We start from the raw sequence: 19,475 nt of genomic DNA, 5'->3' as shown, positions 1-19,475 counted from the left end.
GTCTGGACTGGTCCTCTGAGCTCCTCTCCAGTCAAACATACTGCTGCTGGTCTGTACTGGTCCTCTGAGCTCCTCTCCAGTCAAACATACTGCTGCTGGTCTGGACTGGTCCTCTGAGCTCCTCTCCAGTCAAACATACTGTTGCTGGTCTGGACTGGTCCTCTGAGCTCCTCTCCAGTCAAACATACTGCTGCTGGTCTGGACTGGTCCTCTGAGCTCCTCTCCAGTCAAACATACTGTTGCTGGTCTGGACTGGTCCTCTGAGCTCTCCAGTCAAACATACTGCTGCTGGTCTGGACTGGTCCTCTGAGCTCCTCTCCAGTCAAACATACTGCTGCTGGTCTGGACTGGTCCTCTGAGCTCCTCTCCAGTCAAACATACTGCTGCTGGTCTGGACTGGTCCTCTGAGCTCCTCTCCAGTCAAACATACTGTTGCTGGTCTGGACTGGTCCTCTGAGCTCCTCTCCAGTCAAACATACTGCTGCTGGTCTGGACTGGTCCTCTGAGCTCCTCTCCTGTCAAACATACTGTTGCTGGTCTGGACTGGTCCTCTGAGCTCCTCTCCTGTCAAACATACTGTTGGCGGTCTGGACTGGTCCTCTGAGCTCCTCTCCAGTCAAACATACTGTTGGAGGTCTGGACTGGTCCTCTGAGCTCCTCTCCTGTCAAACATACTGTTTGAGGTCTGGACTGGTCCTCTGACCTCCTCTCCAGTCAAGCTTTAGCTGCTGCAGGGTTTAAATCTGAAAGATCCTCCACCATCGCCGTGTCACCTGTCCTGTCATATCTAGAGCCTTCTTCTCTCCTTCACGAGTTAAATCTACTCTAGGAGTGAAAGTGAAAGCTACTCTGCATAGACCTAAAAATAGCTCTGTATCGACACATTTAACCCCAGTTTTAGTCCTTTTTTAATGATGCAGGGTTCATGATGAAGTGTCTCACGTACAGGTGACTGCTACACCAATCACAAAATGTACATTGTGTAGTCATTACGGTTAGGATTTTACAGCACTTTAAAAACAAGGGGAGAATAAGCATGAGCTTGTCAAATGCCATGGCGGCCAAAACAAAGGGAGAACGGGCCAAACTTGGCCTGCGGGTCACGAATTGGGGCGGCGCTGCTATAATTCTATTAACAGTTTCAAACTAAATACACACATAGGTTTACATAGGCAACCTGAGTGAGGTAATTTCTTTGTTTTTCCATGACTGGAAACTAGTCTCTGAATGTCCAGGTTTTCCAGGACGAATGGGCATGAAAGACAGTCCACAAACAAACAACAAAAAAGTATAGAGTACACACACACACAATGACCAAGCATCCAAAGAAGTTTGGATTATTTTTTTCACGACTGAGGTAGGTAAATTAAATTTCTTGAGACTAAAGTACCGAAAAAGGGTACCGTTGGGTACCGGTATCGATTCACAGGTACCGGTACCGTATCGGTTCAAATGTGAAAGGTACCCATCCCTAACGTCGGTACTACCGAGTACCGATTCACGTGAGATCCACCGGTGCCACATTTCGGTAATGCAAAAACAAGTCTGATGATGTCAACGTTTCGTTTACCGCGGAAACGAAACCTATGAATTGGTTCGACTTGATTCAACAACAACAAAGCAGTCTGGGCAATGGCAAAGCCGAAAACGGTGGTTACACTTTACAAAGGTAGATGCAGACAACGCTCGCTGCAATATTATATATATATTAACAAATAATAATGATAATAAATTATTTTAAGTTTGGACAATTTTTTTTTTACAACTGAGGTAGGTAGAATACATTTTTAGACACTAAAGTACCGGAAAAGGGTACCAACCCTAATAAATACAAGGCTAGGCATAAATAGCCTACATACAAGTACACACACAGAGACTCACGCTGGGGCTGTTTGTGTCCAGAGGGGTAGAGTTATAGACGGGGATCGGCGAGGCCATAGGTCAGGGAGGGGCTTCTTCCTCAGGCTCTGATGGACGGAGAGAGAGAGGAAAGGATGGTGACAGAAAGAGACAGGGAGAGGGAGGGAGGAAGGGTCGAGAAGAGAGAATGTGAAACAAACAGTGAGAGGGTGAAAGAGAGAGATTAAATTAGTAGTGACGCAAACAAACAAAAAGCAAACAGGAGCAAGAGAGAGAAGCAAAGTGACAGACCGAGACAAGACAGAGAGAGATTCCATTAGCAGTGTCATGCCAATATAAAATCAACAGAAAACAAGAGGAGAGGAGAGAGGGAGAGAGAAAGGGAGTAAAAGTAAGATATCTTTTTTGACAGATATCTCAAGTCTCAACATAACAAAAAGAAGATCTCTGCTCTACAATGCTAACTCAATGTCCACTCAACCATCCATCCAGAAGTGAGTGGTCGAGTGTTTCTCAAACCGTGGCAACAGGAGACCCTATGGGTCACAGGTCTGGCATAGAAAGGCAGATCTGGAGTATTTATTGTGTGTCTTTTTAGTAATGTCCACCGGCGCCGTTTTCGGCGACAGGGAAAGATAGAAAGGTCCAAGCCGCAATGTGGATTCACTTGATAAATAAAAATCCCTGAGGAGGCTATTTCTGGTCGGCAAAAACATTAAAAAGGAACACGCAAACATCATGGGAAATGTGCTTTCAGTCTTATCCAGAGTCAGACAAGAAGATTGAAACCAATTTCCTTTCTGTGCGTTCAGTAGAAAGCTATCCTGCTGCAAGGAAAAATGGATTGAAGTGGATATGGACCACTAGCCTAGCTTAAAACTCCGGGAGAGGTGCGTTTGGGCCAAAGACGCTAGCCGATCCGTTTCCCATAATAATAGTGTGTTGTTCCTTAAACACTTTTTGTTCAAACAGAAATTCAGGCTTTTTATGAAGTCTATCCACATGTGTGTCTTGGACCGTTCCGAAATTCCCTGGTTCTATTGGAGAGATATCCGTCGGACAAACAGCAGCAGTGGCAGTTACTAGTAGAGACACCAAAGACGTGTTCCTCATCACTTTTTTACTGAAGGGTACTAGAGTGTTTTAACGAGTCTGGTTCCCAGGGTGCGACTGTTTCTTCTGTTTGGGTCTCAGGCTGAACATGGAACCAACCCCCCCAGTACTGTCCCACTGTTCAAAAACAAATACATGGGCTAAAATCATTATTTTTAAAGAGTTAACATTCAAAACATCCAATGTGAGGGCGGTCAGGTGGCGTAGCGGAGATTGCGCTCGTCACCAACGCAGGAGATGCTGGGTTCGAGCCCAGCTCTCGGCGTTGCTACCAGCTTGGCTGGTCGTTCATACTAATACAATTGGCAGTATTAGGGGGTGGGAAGCTGGCGGGTGGGGATCTGGCGTTGTGGACAGCGACGCCTACAGGTCAGGTCTTGGCGCTTGCTCAACAGGGGCAGGACTTGGTGGAGATAGCGTGCCCTCCCACGCGTTACACTTCACCAATGAGAGTCCTCGCTGCCAAGTGAAAAGACGTCACTGGCAGTCGCCACGCGCATCGGAGGAAGCGTGCGGTCGGCTTCGGGACGCCCTTGAACCGACTCGTAGGAGAACATGCATACAGCAGCCAGGTAGGGGAAGGGGGGAATTGGCACGGCGACTAAATTGGACGGGGAGAAAAACAGAAAATCGGAGAAAGAGAAATAAAAAAAACATCCAATGTGGGTTTTATTGATTTTTTTTTTTATAATTCATCAAATTTACTTATTTAATTGGGAAATGATGCCCAATAAAGCTAAATTAACTCATCATCCGGGTACAATGAACTGTGCCGATTGAAATTGAATCGCAAATTGCATTAACTTTGGTCCAAGTCATCTTTAAAGATGCATTGTTTACTAAATGTTAGTGTGACGTGAGTTGATGTCCTTTTTAGGGCACAGCCAACGAGAGAAAAGCTGAAGTAAGCGTAGCATGAAATCCAGTTCAAGTGTAACTTCACAACTTGCCATAGACTGCTGCACTTCCTCGTTACATTGAGCTCATGGAGAGCGGGGGGAGAAAATGAATGAATGTGGATGAGAGCCTTGATATTAAGTGGTTGTAGGCTTGTAGCTACGGCTGTGGGGGCGCTGGAGACATGATCCATCTAGAGACAAGAAGCGGAATGGAAGCGGTCATGGCCAGTTAGCCTTCGGGAGAGGTGTTAGTTGAACAATGCCTAGGCTAACCGGCCATGTCCGCTTCCATTCATTGTGCTAAGCTAGGCTAACGTGCAGCCAGATAGCTTTCTACTGAACACACAGAGAGGAAACTGGTATCTATCTTCTTGTCGTCCCGTGATTAAGACGGGAAGGATGCGACCCTCTTTGCGCCGCCCCTGTGCCTCAAATAGATCCGCTATCAGCTCTATCTTTAATCTTTCAAAATGCTCAGTTGCTATCGCTATCAGCTCTATCTTAAATTTTTCAAAATGTTCAGTTGCTATTGCATGCACTCATCTGTGTTTCACTACACACATGAGTGCATGCTTACCAACTGTCTGTCTGCAACACTACTATCACCAACATCTAAGAAGGGAGATCCCCCCTTGAATGGCCCTTCTAAGGTTTCTCTCCTCCACATTGCCTGTGGTGCATTTTTTCCTATTGCTAGTTTTAGTGAGTTTTTCCTTACCTTCGTGTGGGGTGTGGGGAGTGTTGCATTCATTTCATTCATTTATATTGCATTTATTTAAAATTTGTTGGACATTATGGTGTTCTTGTTTTGTTCTGGACTTATTGTGATGTTTCTTCTTGACTTGTTTAAAGAAGACGTGTCCGGCCCATGGGGACATTAACGTGTGTTGTCGGGCCTTACAAATACATTTTATTTGATTCGTCTCTCTGGAGAAGACGATATGCTAATTTCCCAAAATGTTGGCGTGTTCTTTTAAACTACATTTTAAAATGTAGTTTAAAAGTAGGGATGCACCGATGTATCGGTCGGGTATCGGTATCGGCCGATAAGTGCCTTGTTGACTGCAATCGGCCTATCGGCCGATAAGCTCAGATGTGCCGATGGCAGTAGCCAATAAATATCCATCAATTTGTGTTGCGTCAAAAGGCAAAAAAAAGTTCAGTCGCGTCGCGACCTGCACAACGCCGCCCCCGGCCCACACACACACAAGCTACTGCATCAAAGTTACTACTTATGATTAACAAATGTGTTCGTTTTGTGGCATTAACGTTATATAGTTAGTGTTACACATTCAATAACATCAGCATATTATTTACCCGAACGTAACAAGCATTACTCGTTCATACTAGCTCAGTTCCTTCCGTTGCTCATAGAGCCCTGAGTTTTACCCATTCTGCAATCTGTTAATAAAGTTTTCAATCAGACACATGTATAGAAAGGCTTTGTTTTATTATAACATTCGTTGCAGTAAAATCATTATGCCTAACTAATGCCTAAAGCTAAACGTCGGCCGCGCCGCACGTTGTTGTTGTTGTAGACGAGCTCAGCTCTCGTCAAAATCAATGGCGGACAAAAGCGGAAGTAAAAAATGTATACTCGCTTGCCGATTGGTGGTAACAGCAGAGGCGGGTGCAAGCGGTGTGTGACGTAATTGGCAGAATCGACTGTCAATCAAAATTTCATTGGTTGAGAGCTCTGGTTGAGACAATAGTATCCAGCTGCAGCCCGGTAGACCATACTGGGAGAACTAGTATCTAGCTGCAGCCCGGCAGACCATACTGGGAGAGAGATAGTGCTGTTTCCTTTTTTTAAGTAAGTAAAGAGGCCTATGTTCATATCGGTGAGCACAATTTGTAACACAAATATACAGTTGTTTCATAAAAAAAAATATATATATATTACAAAAAAAAATATTACAAAAATATATATACATTAAAAAAATAATTGCCACAAAAATCGGTATCGGCCGATTGTGTTAGTTGAACAATCGGTATCGGTGGCAAATTTTCATATCGGTGCATCCCTATTTAAAAGACACAGTGGTGAGTATAATATGCCGTTTGTATGGCGGATATGTTAAAGGTTGGTCTACTCTATACAATGCAAGACATCATGGAGGGTGATTGAAAGAAAAATGGGAAAACGAGCATCCAGTTGCATTCTGAGACTAGACAGGGGTTGGTGTCGACTGCGAAGTAAATTTTGTTGGCAAATAGTGCATCAGCATGATTGTGTCCTACTATATCATCTCTAAGTAAGCAAGGTTGCATGCTCAAAAGCAGTAGGGATGTAACAATCTCAATACATTATAAAAAATTCAAAAGACTTTACATTCAACATTGTTTACTACAATGCGTACTGAAATTTAAAACTCCTTCTCTTCCCCAGGTCTCATTTTCACCTGTTCATCGTCTAAACTGGGCATCCCATCAGCCTAGAGTGGGAGGAGCCAAACCAAGCTCTGTAGTATATGTATTTAATCTATATTTAGAGATCTGTAGTATGAATACATTTTAATGCATGAACAATCGAAAAATAGAATTGTGACCGCAAAATAAAAAAATTTCCCGAAATGTGTACCCCTAACAAGAAGGCACCGTGTACTGGATCCCATAAGCAAGTAGGTAAAGTCCTATATCTAGGAGACAGACGGGGGTATCAACCAGCTGTTACGGCCTCACTGGTGACACAGATGGAGAACGGGCCAAACACAACAGCTCCATTTGGCGATAGGCAAGACACACTTAGCAATTGAATAAACAGGTTTGCACACTGCAGGGCAACGTTACATTATTCATTGCACCAGAGTGGTCGTAGCAGTTGTAGTATTGACGTGTCCATGCTCTCCTTCGGGCTCACTTGGGGCTCAGCGCCTGCCCTCTTTGGTTGGGATGTGTAACTAACTCCTAACAACATGCACTTCACAAAACAGTTATTATGGGATGTGTGACTCATAACAACATGCACTTTAGGGGTGGGAATCACCAGTTTCATCACGATACGATATCGATTCTTTGGACAACGATACGATATTTGCCGATATCACAAAGTCTGCCACGATACGATACGATTCGATTCAGGTGCCTGCGATCGATATGAGGCGATATTATGTGCCCATTTAACACAATCAGTCACATTTAGATCAAAGGCTACGGAAATATCAATTGATGTTTTTATTTTTGAGCTCTTCCAGACATCTATGGTTTTTAATACAAATAGACCTCCTGTTAACTTTTTATATATTGAGCTTTAAACTTTAAGTAAAATGTTTTGGAACTCACAACACGCAAGCTAAAACCCTTTCCTCTCCCAAACTTCCTACAATTGTTTTATGTTGCATGATGATCATGAATACATTAAATATCAACATTATCTGTCCATCCTCAGTAACACACACACACACACAGAATGCCTCTCAACCCAGTCCCCCACAGAAAGGTAGACTGCCCAGTGCCCCCACCCTTGCTCTTTCCCAAGTCCCCTCTCCTCTCTCCTCTCCTGGTTAGCTACTTAGCATAGTTAGCTCACGCTAACGCAACGTTCATTTCAGTATTTAACGCGACATGTGCATAAAGGAATGGAGAGGATGGAAAGCATGTTAGATGCATTTAACCCCTTGTGGGGAAAAAAACAACAGGCACTTATTTTGGGCAAAATAGGCGGACTCTGAAGCAATACTATCTAACGTCTACACACGGAGCTGCGCTGAGCTATGTTGTTGGTCCGGCCGGGCGGATATGCTCACGAGGGGATTTTCAAAATAAGAGTATCGCAATATGAATCGATCTTTTTACGTTGCATCGATCCTATTTGATTATTGATAATAGATCGATATATCGATCTGGATCGATGTATCGTCCCACCCCTAATGCACTTCACAAAACAGTTATTCAATATTCTTGTTTCTTTCCCTCTCTTCGACTGTGTTTCGACTCTTGACTCAGACTCCTTTATAAGGAGAGTGCCACCCATTTTAAGAATTCAACATGTGTTCCGTCCTGCACCCCCGGACAGCTGAGTCAGCGTTTGTGCAGCACACATACACACACACACACCGCCACTCTCTCCTAAAACTAGGAATCAAGAGTGAGAGAACCCTCTGATCGTATCTGGAGGCTTCTCTCGCTCCAGTTTCTAGATTTAGGAGAGAGTGGTGTGTGCGTGTGTGTGTGCAAACGCCGACTGAACTGTCCTGGGGCGCAGGAGGAACATTGTGTGAATTCTTAAAATGGGTGGCATTCCCCTTTAAGTAATTGACCATCCCATACAGTACAGTAAGTTCAACACAGTCATCCCAGGATAACTGTGAATACCAGAGAGAGATACATCATGTACTAGGGCTGTCTTAAATACTTCGAAGCTTCGTTCGATGGGCATGGGATTCGAATATGAAAATAAAATTTGATTATTAAAAAAAAGATTTTTTTTTTGCACAATCAACTCTGCTCTCTTTGTTAACTACAACAAGCAATGCTGTTTGTTATTTAAGATGAGGTCGGACTCGGCACTGACAGATTTGTGGAAACCTCCTGGTTTGGGAATAGCACCGCACAAGACCGAAGCAGACTACAGAGAATGGCACGTTCAGCCGAACGCACAATTGGAGGGGGACTTCCCACTCTCCAGAACATTAACAAGCGGTGCAGGGGTAAGGCTAAGAGAATCATCAAGGACTCCAGCCACCCAAACAACTGCCTCTTTGAACTGCTGCGGTCAGGCAAGCGATACCGGAGTCTCATGGCAAGCACAGAAAGACTCAGAAGAAGCTTCTATCCCCAGTAGGCCTGCCACGATAACACATTTTGCTGGGCGATTAATTGCCCCCGAAAATATCGCGATAAGCGATATTATTGCGACCGGTTAGAGAATTTTTTTTGAGAATTTTTTTTCCCAAAACTTTTATTTTGAAGCCCACCGCTCCGTCTTTTCCGGTTTTAGACTTTTATTTTGAAGCCCACCGACCGGACCGGAAGTATTGTTGTGATTATCCTAAGCAGAACATATGAGCCGACAACTTGTCTCGTCCGGTTGTTTTTGAGCTAATAACAAATGTTGAGATTGTTGGTGAACAACTAACTTTAGGTTAGTTTTAACGTTAGCTACTAACGTTAGATGCAGCTACTACAGGCAATCAACGATGAGGAGGAAGCGTCAAAGCAGTATATAATAGAATAGCTGTGGTGCGTAAGCACTGCAGCACGACTCGAAACTACCGGAGTGTTATAATAAATTAATTCATGTTTAACTTGTCCCCGTGTCCAGTCCTTTGACTAGCCCCACCCGTTCATTGTAAACAATGATGCATGTAATTGTATTAACGTTATTCTGTGTTGTACTTGTAGCTATGCTATACGTTGTATTTCGTTTGTTAGCTATTTAGCTAATGTTGTTAGCATGGAATGAGAATCAAAGCTCTATCATTATTCATCTTTATTTAGCAGTCCAGTTTCTCCGGGCAGTAGCGAGTAACTACTTGGGTCTAAAAATAGCTAACGTTACACTACAAATAATGCTACTTGGTTAAAAGGAGCAACACTATTGAGAAATGTAGTTAAGCTGTGGCGTTGCCCCACGGAGCTCCTGTGCTGTACTCTAGTAACGTCAGCGGCCCGCCTCCCAACACGGACAGTGACTGACAAGCGGCACTGGTTCCGCCTCATTAAAACAAACGCGCAAATAGCAATTAATCGCGCCCGTCAAAATCATTGCATTCATTTTAATTATCGCAGCAATTAATCGATTTATTGCTTATCGCGGCAGGCCTAATCCCCAGGCCATCAGGCTGCTCAACGAACAATAACACTATGCAACAACCATCAAATGCACACCGCACACACATCCACACGCACACACTCACTTTAAACAAACACACTGCAGCACCCACTCTCCACACTTTAGAACACCTAAACACACTTTATATTTATTGGTAAAGGATTTGCACTACAACCCATACCTCAGTACACCTTACTGTAAATTGTACCTCATCCCATTTCTGCTTTGCACTATATAGTATTGTATATTAGTATATTGCATAGTATATTGTATATTGTATGGTAACTCAGTTACTTCTATTCTGCATCGAACATTGTACATATGTCTATACTGAACACTGTGACTAGGGATGGGTACCTTTCACATTTGAACCGATACCAGTACCGGTACCTGTGAATCGATACCGGTACCCAACGGTACCTTTTTTCGGTACTTTAGTCTCAAGAAATTTTATTTAGTCGTAAAAAAAAAATCCAAACTTCAAATAACTACAATTTCGACAGTTTTCGGCTCGTCATTGCTCCGACTGCTTTGTTGTTGAATCAAGTCAAATCCTAGGTAAGCATATATTGTGCGTGTGAACGTTGACATGAAAAGAAAAAAGGAAAAAAAAAAAATAAAAAAAAAATAATAAGTTTTTTTTTTTTTTATTTTTTATTTTTTTTTTTGGTTTCTCACTTGATTCGATACTCGGTAGTACCGACGTGTTTCGGTTCGGTACCTCAAAAGTACCGAATTCGGTACCCATCCCTAACTGTGACTTCTATTTTTAAATGCTATACTATTTTATTTCATACTTATCTTGTCTAGCACAGTCTCTGGAGCGTAACAGTAAGAAGCATTTTGTATAAAAGTATTCTGTACTTCTGTATGACCACTATTAAAGAAACTCGTGTTCATTCTGCTGCTTTTATAAAGCCTCAAATTAGGGATGCACAGAAATTTCGGCACCGAAAGAGTTTTTTCACCGAAAATACATCACCGAAACAGAAACAACCTAACAACCTCGCGTGTTGTTGTGATGATGCCGCGCTGTCGGGAGTCGCGCTGTTTCTATGTAAACTCTGCGCGCAACACGTCCAATAAATGCGTCTTTAACATGCTTTATATCCTTATTTACTATATGCCGCGGTTAATCACTGTGATCTAATATGCATATTATTCAGAGCGAGAGGGGGGGGATTGTGTTTCTCACATTGACGCTGTCTGTCTGTCGCGCGTCTACTGTGCCGAGTCAAGCGAGCACATTCAGCTGGGGACTAGAAAGGTGCGCTCAGTAGAGCACAGATGTCCGCTGCGCAGCCAGAGAAAAGATGGAATTAATGTACTGTATGCATTCAGAAGTGCTGAATAAATGTTTTATGGACCCATAATAGTGATTATTTATTATTTAAGTTAAGTTTTGCCATAATCATATATTTTTCCATAATCATAATGTTCCACAACATTGGTAAAAAAAAATTCTATTCTATGAATCATTTTCGGCCTTTCGGCTTTCGGTTTTCGGCCAACTGTTTTCTATTTTCGGTATCGGTTTCGGCCAAGAATTTCCCATTCGGTGCATCCCTACCTCAAATGACGGCTTACAATATTTTCATGAATTTTGTTTGTCCAAGATTTAAAAAGGTTTAAACTTTACAACACTGACAAAGTTGAACAAAGCTGTACAAGTCCCACAACATTAAAAAAAAAATAATGTATTATTATTATTTTTTTTTATCTCGAAGCTTTAAATAGAAACTCGGCCCTGAAGCTTTGAATTAAAAAAAAAATCGAAGGTCAGCCCTAATATGTACCCTGCCTCTACCAGAGATATGTACCCTGCCTCTACCAGAGATATGTACCCTGCCTCTACCAGAGAGATATGTACCCTGCCTCTACCAGAGAGAGATATGTACCCTGCCTCTACCAGAGAGATATGTACCCTGCCTCTACCAGAGAGATATGTACCCTGCCTCTACCAGAGAGATATGTACCCTGCCTCTACCAGAGAGATATGTACCCTGCCTCTACCAGAGAGAGATATGTACCCTGCCTCTACCAGAGAGAGATATGTACCCTGCCTCTACCAGAGATATGTACCCTGCCTCTACCAGAGAGAGATATGTACCCTGCCTCTACCAGAGAGAGATATGTACCCTGCCTCTACCAGAGAGATATGTACCCTGCCTCTACCAGAGAGAGATATGTACCCTGCCTCTACCAGAGAGATATGTACCCTGCCTCTACCAGAGAGATATGTACCCTGCCTCTACCAGAGAGATATGTACCCTGCCTCTACCAGAGATATATGTACCCTGCCTCTACCAGAGAGATATGTACCCTGCCTCTACCAGAGAGATATGTACCCTGCCTCTACCAGAGAGAGATATGTACCCTGCCTCTACCAGAGAGATATGTACCCTGCCTCTACCAGAGAGATATGTACCCTGCCTCTACCAGAGAGATATGTACCCTGCCTCTACCAGAGAGATATGTACCCTGCCTCTACCAGAGAGATATGTACCCTGCCTCTACCAGAGAGATATGTACCCTGCCTCTACCAGAGGGATATGTACCCTGCCTCTACCAGAGAGAGATATGTACCCTGCCTCTACCAGAGAGATATGTACCCTGCCTCTACCAGAGAGGGATATGTACCCTGCCTCTACCAGAGAGATATGTACCCTGCCTCTACCAGAGAGGGATATGTACCCTGCCTCTACCAGAGATATGTACCCTGCCTCTACCAGAGATATGTACCCTGCCTCTACCAGAGATATGTACCCTGCCTCTACCAGAGAGAGATATGTACCCTGCCTCTACCAGAGAGATATGTACCCTGCCTCTACCAGAGAGATATGTACCCTGCCTCTACCAAAGAGAGATATGTACCCTGCCTCTACCAGAGATATGTACCCTGCCTCTACCAGAGATATGTACCCTGCCTCTACCAGAGATATGTACCCTGCCTCTACCAGAGAGAGATATGTACCCTGCCTCTACCAGAGAGATATGTACCCTGCCTCTACCAGAGAGATATGTACCCTGCCTCTACCAGAGATATGTACCCTGCCTCTACCAGAGATATGTACCCTGCCTCTACCAGAGAGATATGTACCCTGCCTCTACCAGAGAGATATGTACCCTGCCTCTACCAGGGGGATATGTACCCTGCCTCTACCAGAGAGATATGTACCCTGCCTCTACCAGAGAGATATGTACCCTGCCTCTACCAGAGAGATATGTACCCTGCCTCTACCAGAGAGAGAGATATGTACCCTGCCTCTACCAGAGAGAGAGATATGTACCCTGCCTCTACCAGAGAGATATGTACCCTGCCTCTACCAGAGAGATATGTACCCTGCCTCTACCAGAGAGAGAGATATGTACCCTGCCTCTACCAGAGAGATATGTACCCTTCCTCTACCAGAGAGATATGTACCCTGCCTCTACCAGAGAGATATGTACCCTGCCTCTACCAGAGAGATATGTACCCTGCCTCTACCAGAGAGAGATATGTACCCTGCCTCTACCAGAGAGATATGTACCCTGCCTCTACCAGAGAGATATGTACCCTGCCTCTACCAGAGATATGTACCCTGCCTCTACAAGAGAGATATGTACCCTGCCTCTACCAGAGAGAGATATGTACCCTGCCTCTACCAGAGAGAGATATGTACCCTGCCTCTACCAGAGATATGTACCCTGCCTCTACCAGAGAGAGATATGTACCCTGTCTCTACCAGAGAGATATGTACCCTGCCTCTACCAGAGAGATATGTACCCTGCCTCTACCAGAGAGAGATATGTACCCTGCCTCTACCAGAGATATATGTACCCTGCCTCTACCAGAGAGATATGTACCCTGCCTCTACCAGAGAGAGATATGTACCCTGCCTCTACCAGAGATATGTACCCTGCCTCTACCAGAGAGATATGTACCCTGCCTCTACCAGAGAGATATGTACCCTGCCTCTACCAGAGAGAGATATGTACCCTGCCTCTACCAGAGAGAGATAAGTACCCTGCCTCTACCAGAGAGATAAGTACCCTGCCTCTACCAGAGAGATATGTACCCTGCCTCTACCAGAGAGATATGTACCCTGCCTCTACCAGAGAGATATGTACCCTGCCTCTACCAGAGAGAGATATGTACCCTGCCTCTACCAGAGAGATATGTACCCTGCCTCTACCAGAGAGATATGTACCCTGCCTCTACCAGAGAGATATGTACCCTGCCTCTACCAGAGAGAGATATGTACCCTGCCTCTACCAGAGAGAGATATGTACCCTGCCTCTACCAGAGAGATATGTACCCTGCCTCTACCAGAGAGATATGTACCCTGCCTCTACCAGAGATATGTACCCTGCCTCTACCAGAGAGAGATGTACCCTGCCTCTACCAGAGAGATATGTACCCTGCCTCTACCAGAGAGAGATATGTACCCTGCCTCTACCAGAGAGATATGTACCCTGCCTCTACCAGAGATATGTACCCTGCCTCTACCAGAGGGATATGTACCCTGCCTCTACCAGAGATATGTACCCTGCCTCTACCAGAGAGATATGTACCCTGCCACTACCAGAGAGATATGTACCCTGCCTCTACCAGAGAGAGATATGTACCCTGCCTCTACCAGAGAGATATGTACCCTGCCTCTACCAGAGAGATATGTACCCTGCCTCTACCAGAGAGATATGTACCCTGCCTTTACCAGAGAGAGATATCTCTGGCTCATTGGGGTATTGTCATTGCCTCATTAGTCGGATAGTTGTGGTGGAAAGGACATAATGTGCAATGTTTTCAGTTAGGGCGTAACTAGGGAGGCATCGATATGGATACTGGTATTAGATAGCCTGATAATAGGCTAAAATAGGGTACGAAGAAGCATGTAGAACTTGACTTGATTTGCTTCATTGTTGACACACGCATGTTAGATCTTCTCCAACAGGATTTCCGTTATGCAGTTATTCTTTTTTTTTTACCGGCAGAATCATCTGTCCAATCTATTTAAATCTCTACAGTCATAAAATGACTGGTGAAAATAATTGAGTGTGCCAAACTGGCCAAGGTAGCCTGCTTGATCGCCTCTCCAGTGTGACAGCCGAGAAGTCATCTTTCTGAGGCAGCCTCATTTCTCTCTCTCTTAACACTTCCAGCGCCAAAGACGCTGTCCAGCGTTATTGGCCGCCATGCGTTGTCTGCCAGAATCGCTGTACAGCGTTTTTGAGATCAATATTACATTTTTTCGCCATGGCATTCATAATTCATATACCCACCCCCGGTCCTGCAGCTGGACCCCAGATGTGACTGCAACGACGGCTCAATACCGCCGACTGGTGGATGGTCGGGCGAGTTACACTCGCAAACAGGATGTGCCATCAGTGCATCGATGAAAATCATCCGGCAGTCACATCTCGTTACGGGACTCCCGACAGACACTATAGTACATATGGATCGCTTTCTAAACGTAATAATCGATAAGATTTCGGCGTTTATTGCGCCATACAAACCGGAAATGGACCTAGGCGATCGGCGTCGTATAATTGGGATCTTTCACCGCCAGTCTCATTGGCCCACGGTAAGAGGAATATAACGTTATTTTCAACCCGATTGTGCATTTCCTTGTTTGCAAACCATCTGATCAATATATCCACCCCACCTACATAAAGCTGTTACTGATGATCAAGGAATTATAAACGACCCCCCCCCCCCCCTTTCCTCCACGCATGATGAAGCATAATGTATACCGATCATATACATTTGAATTTTTTAATATAGCGTGTATGGGAAAGAAACGGAAATCGATAATCTATATATGCATTTGGGCCTATAACTAGCATTTTTGGAATTACAGCGGAAAAGTACATACTTATATTCTAGAAGGTATTAACACAACAATGTATGAATTAGTGTTGTCACGATACTGGAATTTCGACTCCGATACGATACCTTGAAAAGTATCGATATTCGATACCACGAAAATGCTAAATTTATTTAAAAATAAAAAAAATGATATTATTATTTTTTTTCTTTTTACAAATTTAGCTTTTGTTGCTGGTTGATTCTCCTCAGCTTCTCTCCGGTACTATAAGAGAAGATAAATATAACACTTTTAAAACCCTTTGTTTATCTTTAGATAAACACGGCTTCGATGGATCTTTTTATGCGAGGTGGTTTGTTATTCCAAATAAATTTGTATGTGGAGGTTTGTAATCTTTTCCAGTAGCCCTCTGGAGGAGGTAACGGAAGCATTGAGCTGAAGAAATTGATTCTTGGTAATACATCCATCTTAACTATTGATACCCTTGCCTGTACTGAGTTTTTAAGTTTTGCCCACCTGTCCAGGTCGTCTTTGATTTTGTTCTGTATTTTTGTGTAATTGTGCTTCACCGTTTGTCTTATGGTGGGAAATATTTCCACACCCAAGCATCTGAAATGTTTGACCATGGGTATCGCACCTGGGAGGGTTGTGTCTTTTTTTGCACTGGTGTTAAGAGGAAGAAAAGCCGACTTAGGCCAATTTATTTTAAATCCCGATAAATCACCAAAGTTCTCTATCAACTTGAGTATATGCGGCAATGTGTTGTTGGGGTTTTGCATGAACAATATTACGTCGTCCGCATATAAACTAATTTTATGATGTGTGCCCTTGATTACTATTGGTTCTATGTGTTGGGATTGTCTTATAAATTGTGCTAAAGGTTCTAATGATAGATCGAATAGTCCGGGACTAAGAGGGCAACCCTGTCTGGCTGAGCGTGATACCGGAAAGATATCGGAGATGAATGTGCCTGTTGTAATCCTGGCCGATGGGTCCTTGTATAGTACTTTAATCATATCAATGAATCCTTTTCCTAACCCCATCCTTTCTAATACTGCCCATAGAAACGACCATTCCAACCTGTCAAATGCTTTCATAGCATCCAGGGATAGTATCGCCTTAGGTGTGGTGTCCTCTTTGTCTGCATCTAGTACGTGCAGTATTCGCCTTATGTTATCATTGATCAGGCGACCTTTTATGAAGCCTGTTTGGTCCGGATGAACTAAAGACGTCATATGCTTTTGCAATCTGATGGCTAATATCTTAGAGTACAGTTTGACATCGGTTCCGAGGAGGCTTAAAGGACGGTAACTACCGCACTCAGTGGGGTCTTTGTCTTTTTTGTGAAGAACTGAAATGAGTGCGATATTTTGGTGTTTATGGAAGCTTCCCTCTTTGACTGAGTATAAGATCATATTTAGTAATAAGGGTCCAAATATGTCCCAGCAAGAAATGTACATTTCTGATGGGATACCGTCAATTCCCGGAGCCTTGCCGTTTTTCATTCCGGATATGGCCTTCTTGAGTTCTTCTAATGTGATCGGTACTTCTAACTGTTTAGCGTCGTCCTCCGTAAGTTTAGGGAGAGTAATTTGATTAAGATATGTGTCTAATTTGTCTTGATCAAAGGTCGTTTCTGAATTATATAAATCGGAGTAGAATTCTTTGAATGTATCGTTTATTATTTTGGGTTCTGTTACTAGAGCTTGTTGTTTCCTAATGGCAGTTATATCTGCAAATTTTGCATTAATTCTTAGTCGCATGGCTAATAGGTGACTAGGTTTAGAGCCTTGGAAGTACTGCTGTTGTCTTGTGCTGCGTATTTGCAATTCCGATTTTTGTCTGTATATTGCTTTGATCTCTGTCTTTAGAATGTTAACTTGGTTTTCTAGTCTAGTAGAGTTGTTGTATTTTAAAGAATTAAAAAGCGTTGAGTAAAGCGTTTCCATTTCAGACAGTTTTGTGTTTTGATTTTTGCGCAATATGGAGGAAAATCTATCCGTGAAATCCTTGATCATAGTCTTTACCGACATCCATAATATTCTGGGATCTTGCACCGAGTTAGCATTATCCCGTAGGAATACTGTGAGAGCTTCTTTAATTTGTGTAATGAATTCCTTGTTGTTAAGCAGCATAGAATTAAAACGCCATCTTGGGGCCCGGGAAGATAGTGTACCAAATGTTGCTTTCAGGATTAAGTAGCAGTGATCTGATAGCGCATTGGGTGTCATTTCCACTTCATATTTATCAAATATTCTCGGGGATGCAAAGACGTAATCAATTCTGGATAGTGTGTTGTGTCTCGCCGAACGACAGGAGTACTTGCGGGTCATGGGGTTAAGTGAACGCCATAAATCAGTTACCCCTGTTGATTTCGACCAATCTTTTAATGCTTTAGATGATTTTTTTTGTTCGCTGGAAAAGGTAAGGTAAGTTTTGTCCATCCTTGGGTTCCAAATGGCATTAAAATCCGCACCTATTATATATGAGTACTCGGGATGGTTTAACATTTCTCCGGTTAGTGAAGTGAAGAAACCCACTTCGTACAAATTTGGGGCATATACCGCTGCCAATGCAATTTTCCTGTTATTGTGTATAATCCTAGCTATAGTTATGCGCCCCTCAGCATCCGACCATACCCCTTTCAATTCGATATTTAATTTGCGTCTGACGACTATGGCTACCCCTCTAGTTCTCGTAACAAAAGAAGAGTGACTAATATTATGGTATATGTTATCCGCTAACGTATTTATGTCTTCCTCTAAAATGTGCGTTTCGCTTAATAGAGCCACGTCCACATGTTCTTTTTTCATCAGTGTGAGCACGCTTTTGCGTTTGTGTTGTTTGTTTATCCCACCGGTGTTCCATACCATTATATTCAAACTAGCCATAATCTATGCATGTTTTTGTGTAGTTTTTGGTAATGCTTCTGGAGTGTGAAGCTACAATAGATGTACATCCAATTAATGAGGTCCCGTTGAGAGCTGAGCTTAAAAACATATATATATATAAATAAAAATCCCCTATTTTCCCCTCACCCAGAAAGTCGTACAGGCCGGTGTTCCAAGAACACATCCTCCGCGATTGACTTTCTCCCATGGTCCACCGGATTGCCCAAACTGAGCATTGTAATCTTAATCTTCCTATGCTAATTGCCATAGGATCTAACATTTCCATTCTATTGCAATAGAATGTCGCTTTTGGTCTTGCACCTTCCCTTACTGTAATGAAGTATTGTGATAAATGACAAAAAAATTAAATAAAAAATAAAAAAAGAGAATAAACTTTCATCGACATATTCATTTGAACCCTCTACTAACGTGTGGGAAAAAAGGAAAAAAGGAAAAGATTGTAGAGCAATATTGACACCTTAATGTGAAGAACATTGGAAAAGAACAATGTAAGTTGAAATATATTTAAAAAATATAGAGTAATGAGAAGAAAAAATTAAATAAAATACAAATCAAAGGAAAGATATAGATAAGGAATGAGAGATAGAATAATTATCAACGTGGAGAAGCCACTAGAACCGAATTAACAGATTAGATAAGATAGAAAAGCAGCGCCTTTTAGAGCTTCAATGTGCCTTCAATGGAGTGATTACTTAAATTGTTAGAATAACCTTGTAGTGTTCATACGTTTAGGTGTGGTTAATTTTTAAAGTATTATTAAGGACTGATTGAACTTCATTTAATTTATTATCTGCTATGTGTATACACACCGGATGTTTATTGTTAGAGTTGTAGGCTTCGTTGTCATGGTGCCTTATATTCTAGAAGGTTGTAGAGTATACTAGTGCCTAGACTATTTTATGTTCCAGAATGATCTAAGAGACCCAGGGCATTTGAGCGATAAGCCCAGAATATTCCAGATAGATCTTTTTGCAATGATATGTTTTGTCTCCTCAGAGACCAGAGACTGAAATTATAATGTATTATGAATCGTATTATACACAGTACACATTGTTATAGACGGCTTGCATATCGTCTGCTACCTTGATGAACACAATAAAGTCATTCTAAC

The 19,475-nt window shown here is 42.8% G+C and overlaps 1 protein-coding gene across 4 annotated transcripts in view; it reads right to left on the bottom strand.

Moving 5' to 3' along the window:
- Window positions 1–19,475, bottom strand: part of mtm1 (myotubularin 1) — a 229,157-nt gene that overhangs the window by 122,439 nt on the left and 87,243 nt on the right. For 2 of the 4 annotated variants that reach the window (XR_014619568.1, XM_084312598.1), the window contains exon 2: window positions 1,882–1,967. The exons of 1 other annotated variant lie outside the window; for it this stretch is intronic. Coding sequence is in view for 2 of the 3 variants with exons in the window: in XM_084312598.1 (XP_084168724.1) it covers window positions 1,882–1,938 (57 nt within the window). In the remaining variant the exon portion in view is untranslated. Of the gene's footprint in view, window positions 1–1,881; window positions 1,968–2,151; window positions 2,167–19,475 lie in introns of those variants that run through there. One more of the 4 variants, XM_084312599.1, reaches the window with a different exon arrangement.

This window comes from Notolepis coatsorum (genome assembly GCF_963971535.1).
Source record: "Notolepis coatsorum genome assembly, chromosome: 4".
NCBI classification, from domain to species: domain Eukaryota; kingdom Metazoa; phylum Chordata; class Actinopteri; order Aulopiformes; family Paralepididae; genus Notolepis; species Notolepis coatsorum.
The sequence above is the reverse complement of the archived record's forward strand: the minus strand, read 5'-3'. Positions and strand labels throughout refer to the sequence as shown.